Genomic DNA, 3,864 nt, shown 5'->3' on the forward strand with positions numbered 1-3,864 from the left:
AGATATGATTGAAACTGGAGTACCATGCAATCAGACTATTTCTTTGATGTACAACTGCGCATACTGCTCTGCGGAATCTATTGTCTTTACTGGTAGGAAATGCGCGGACTTTGTCAGTCGGTCTACAACAACCCAAATTGAATCATGCTTACGGTATGTGCGAGGTAGACCTACAACGAAATCCATATTAATCATCTCCCATTTCCACTGTGGTATCTCTATATCTTGAGCTAGGCCACCAGGCCTTTGATGCTCGGCTTTGACTTGATGACAATTCAAACATTTAGCGACATGATCTGCTACTTGCTTCTTCATGCCTTTCCACCAATACAACTCTTTCAAGTCCAGATACATTTTGGTAGCACCTGGGTGGATAGAGTACCTCGAACTGTGAGCTTCTTCCATTATGGCCTTCCTAAGACTATCTACATCAGGCACACATAACCGATCATTCAACTTCAAAACTCCATCACTTCCTAGGGTGAAAGCAGTGATTTCTTTGTTTCTGACTCCTTTTTTTAACTTCATAAGTACGGATCTTTGTCTTGCTTAACCTTAACATGCGCAACTAGAGAGGATTGCGCTAAGGCATAAGCAGTTATACCTCCTTCTTCGGTCTCATCTAGTCTAGTTCCATCATTTGCCAGTTTTTGAATTTCTCGACCCAAAGTTCGCCTTTGTATTGCAAGATAGGCCAAGACACCCATTGACTTCCTACTAAGTGCATCTGCTACCACATTAGCTTTGCCCGGGTGATAAAGGATATTGATGTCATAATCTTTCAATAGCTCGAGCCACCTTCTCTGTCTCAAATTTAATTCTTTTTGCTTGAAAATGTACTGGAGGCTTTTGTAATTTGTAAACACTTCAGAATGCTCGCCATAAAGGTAGTGTCGCCATATCTTTAGTGCAAACACTACTGCTGCAAGCTCCAAGTCGTGTGTGGGGTAGTTCTTTTCATGATTCTTTAACTTCCTGGAAGCATAAGCAATAACTTTTCCATTTTGCATACGAACACAACCAAGACCAACTCCGGAGGCATCACAATACACTGTGAACCCACTCGAACCTGTCGGCAAGGTTAACACAGGTGCAGTGGTCAACCTCTTCTTTAACTCTTGAAAACTCTGCTCACAAGCGTCTGACCACTGGAACTTAACTGCTTTCTGGGTCAACTTAGTTAATGGAGCTGCAAGTGAGGAAAATCCCTCTACAAACCTTCTATAGTAGCCTGCTAGCCCCAAGAAACTCCTGATTTCGGTTGGCGTTGTCGGCCTTGGCCAGTTTTTGACTGCTTCTGTCTTCTGAGGATCTACTTTTATGCCTTCACTAGATACCACGTGGCCTAAGAATGCCACTGACTACAACCAGAACTCACATTTTGAAAATTTGGCATAAAGCTCATTCTCCTTCAAGGTCTGCAAGGCTATCCTGAGGTGTTCGACATGCTCATCCTTGCTCTTAGAGTACACCAAAATATCTTCTATAAACACGATAATAAAGGTATCAAGGAATGGCTTGAAAACTCTGTTCATGAGGTCCATGAATGCAGCTAGAGCATTTGTCAACCCGAAGGACATTACTAGAAATTCATAGTGTCCGTAGCGAGTTCTAAAGGCCGTTTTAGATATATCTTCTTCTCTGATTCTCAACTGATGGTACCCCGACCTCAAGTCTATCTTAGAAAAGTACTTTTCACCCTGGAGTTGATCAAATAAATCATCAATTCTTGGCAGTGGGTACTTGTTCTTAATGGCAACTTTATTCAACTGCCGATAGTCGACGCACATTCTGAGGGGCCTATCTTTCTTCTTGACAAACAGGACCGGGGCACCCCACGGTGAAACACTCAGCCTGATGAAGCCCTTTTCAAGAAGGTCTTTCAACTGTTCTCTCAACTCATTAAGTTTTGCTGGAGCCATCCTGTAAGAAGGTATAGATATGGGCTGAGTGCCTGGCATGAGATCAATGCCAAAGTCTATGATTCTTTTAGGAGGAAGTACGCGAAGGTCATCTGGGAAAACTTCTGGAAATTCTCTAACAACTGGCACTGACTGAAGAGCTGGTGGTTCTGATTCTGGATTAATGATGTGAGCCAAATAGGCGATACACCCCTTACCGATCATTCGTTGTGCCTTAAGGTAAGAAATAAACTTACCTACCAGCGATGCTGAACTATCCTTCCACTCTAACACTTCTTCATTTGGAAATTGGAACCTGATAATCTTATCACGACAATCTAACATGGCATAGCAGGAAGACAACCAATCCATACCCATAATCACATCGAAATCCACCATTTCTAACTCTATGAGATCGGCCTCGGTGTTGCGGCCTTGGACTGAAACTATACAACCTCTATAGACTCTTGTGACTTTCATTAAGTCGTCAACTGGAGTAGATACTAGAAATGGCTCACTAAGTTGTTCAGGTTCTAGCCCGAGGTTAATTGCAAAGTATGGAGTCACATATGAAAATGTTGAACCTGGATCCATTATGGCATAAGCATTATGTGAGCAGACTAAAAGTATACCTGTAATAACTTCTGCAGATGCCTCTGCACTCTGACGATCAAGTGTCGCAAATAAACGGGGTTGTCTCCCTCCCTGAGTAACTCGATCTGCACCTCTACCTACCCCATGCCCGGTCTGATTGTGAGCACCATGAGCCTGAGGTGGTGCAACTGCAGTAGCTGAGGAACTAGAAGGACGAGTTGATCTACCACTAAAATTACGTCACAACTTTGGGCAGTTGGCCTTTATATGACCAATGTCTCCACAATGATAGCAACCATGAAACCCAAGCTTGTACTGACCTGAATATTGCCGCTTACATGTTCCACAAAAACCTTGTTGGTGTGAATGTTGCTTAGCATGACTCTGGCTATGTAAGGATGATGTACTAAATTTCTGATTCTGGCGAGACTGGTTTCTATAACTCTGAGTACATCTGAAGGAAGACCCACCACCTGACTGATGACTGGCCTGAGCTGGTGCTAATGACTCCTTATTGGAGGAACCCCCTCCACCTCCGCTGGATGTACCATTAAACCTGCCCGCTGTCCGGGTTTTCTTGTTTTGCTCTTTTTCTTCTCTCCTTTGTTGTCTATCTTTCTCTAAGTACTTGGCGAATCCCGCAATAGAGGAGAAAGCTGTCATTCCTACTGCTACAGCTGATGTCGTATCCTTAATGTGGTAAGCCAAACAACCAACAAATCTGTGAATCTTTGCTTTTTCTGTCTTAACCATGTGAGGAGCATGCTTAGCCAACCATATGAATTCCATGTAGTACTCTTGCACACTTTTATTCCCTTGCTTGAGCTGTTCGAACTCTGTAGCCTTAGCTTCCCTATCTTCTTCCGGGATAAAGTTAGCCATGAAGGCCTCTTTGAATTATTCCCAAGTAGGCGAACCATCATCTTCATCTCTTTCCTTTTCCCACATCTCAAAGCAAGCGCCAGCCACATCTCTAAGCTGATAAGTAGCCAGCTCCACAACTTCATCATCAAATGCCTTCATCGCTCGGAGGGCTTTCTTGACACCCTCCAGCCACAACATTGGATCTTCATCAACTATTGAACCATGGAACACTGGAGGACTCAACTTCAAAAATTCATTCACTCTTAAGGACTCAGAATTGTTCTATCTATTTGATTGAGGTGGAATCTCATCTCTTCTCTCGTTCTGGTTGGCCATGAAGGCTTTAAACATCTCCATAGCGCTGTTGACTGCATTAAACATCTGACCCATCTCTGGAGATATAGCTGTCTGAGCCGGAGCTGCTGTTGGAGGCGGCACTGGATCCTGAGGTACTAGATCATCATGCTCCACCCCATCTTCATGTTCAACCCGGGGTACTTGAACC

At 43.6% G+C, this 3,864-nt stretch overlaps 1 protein-coding gene across 1 annotated transcript; it reads right to left on the reverse strand.

Annotated features, from left to right (window-relative positions):
• LOC109235937 lies at positions 525-3,377 on the reverse strand. The gene is made up of 4 exons (XM_019402181.1): positions 2,816-3,377; positions 1,848-2,692; positions 1,379-1,700; positions 525-727 (listed from the first exon to the last, which is right to left on the reverse strand). Exons 1-4 carry the CDS (start codon positions 3,375-3,377, stop codon positions 525-527), a joined length of 1,932 nt encoding a protein of 643 aa, XP_019257726.1.

This window comes from Nicotiana attenuata, chromosome 12, assembly GCF_001879085.1.
Source record: "Nicotiana attenuata strain UT chromosome 12, NIATTr2, whole genome shotgun sequence".
In the NCBI taxonomy this organism is placed as follows: domain Eukaryota; kingdom Viridiplantae; phylum Streptophyta; class Magnoliopsida; order Solanales; family Solanaceae; genus Nicotiana; species Nicotiana attenuata.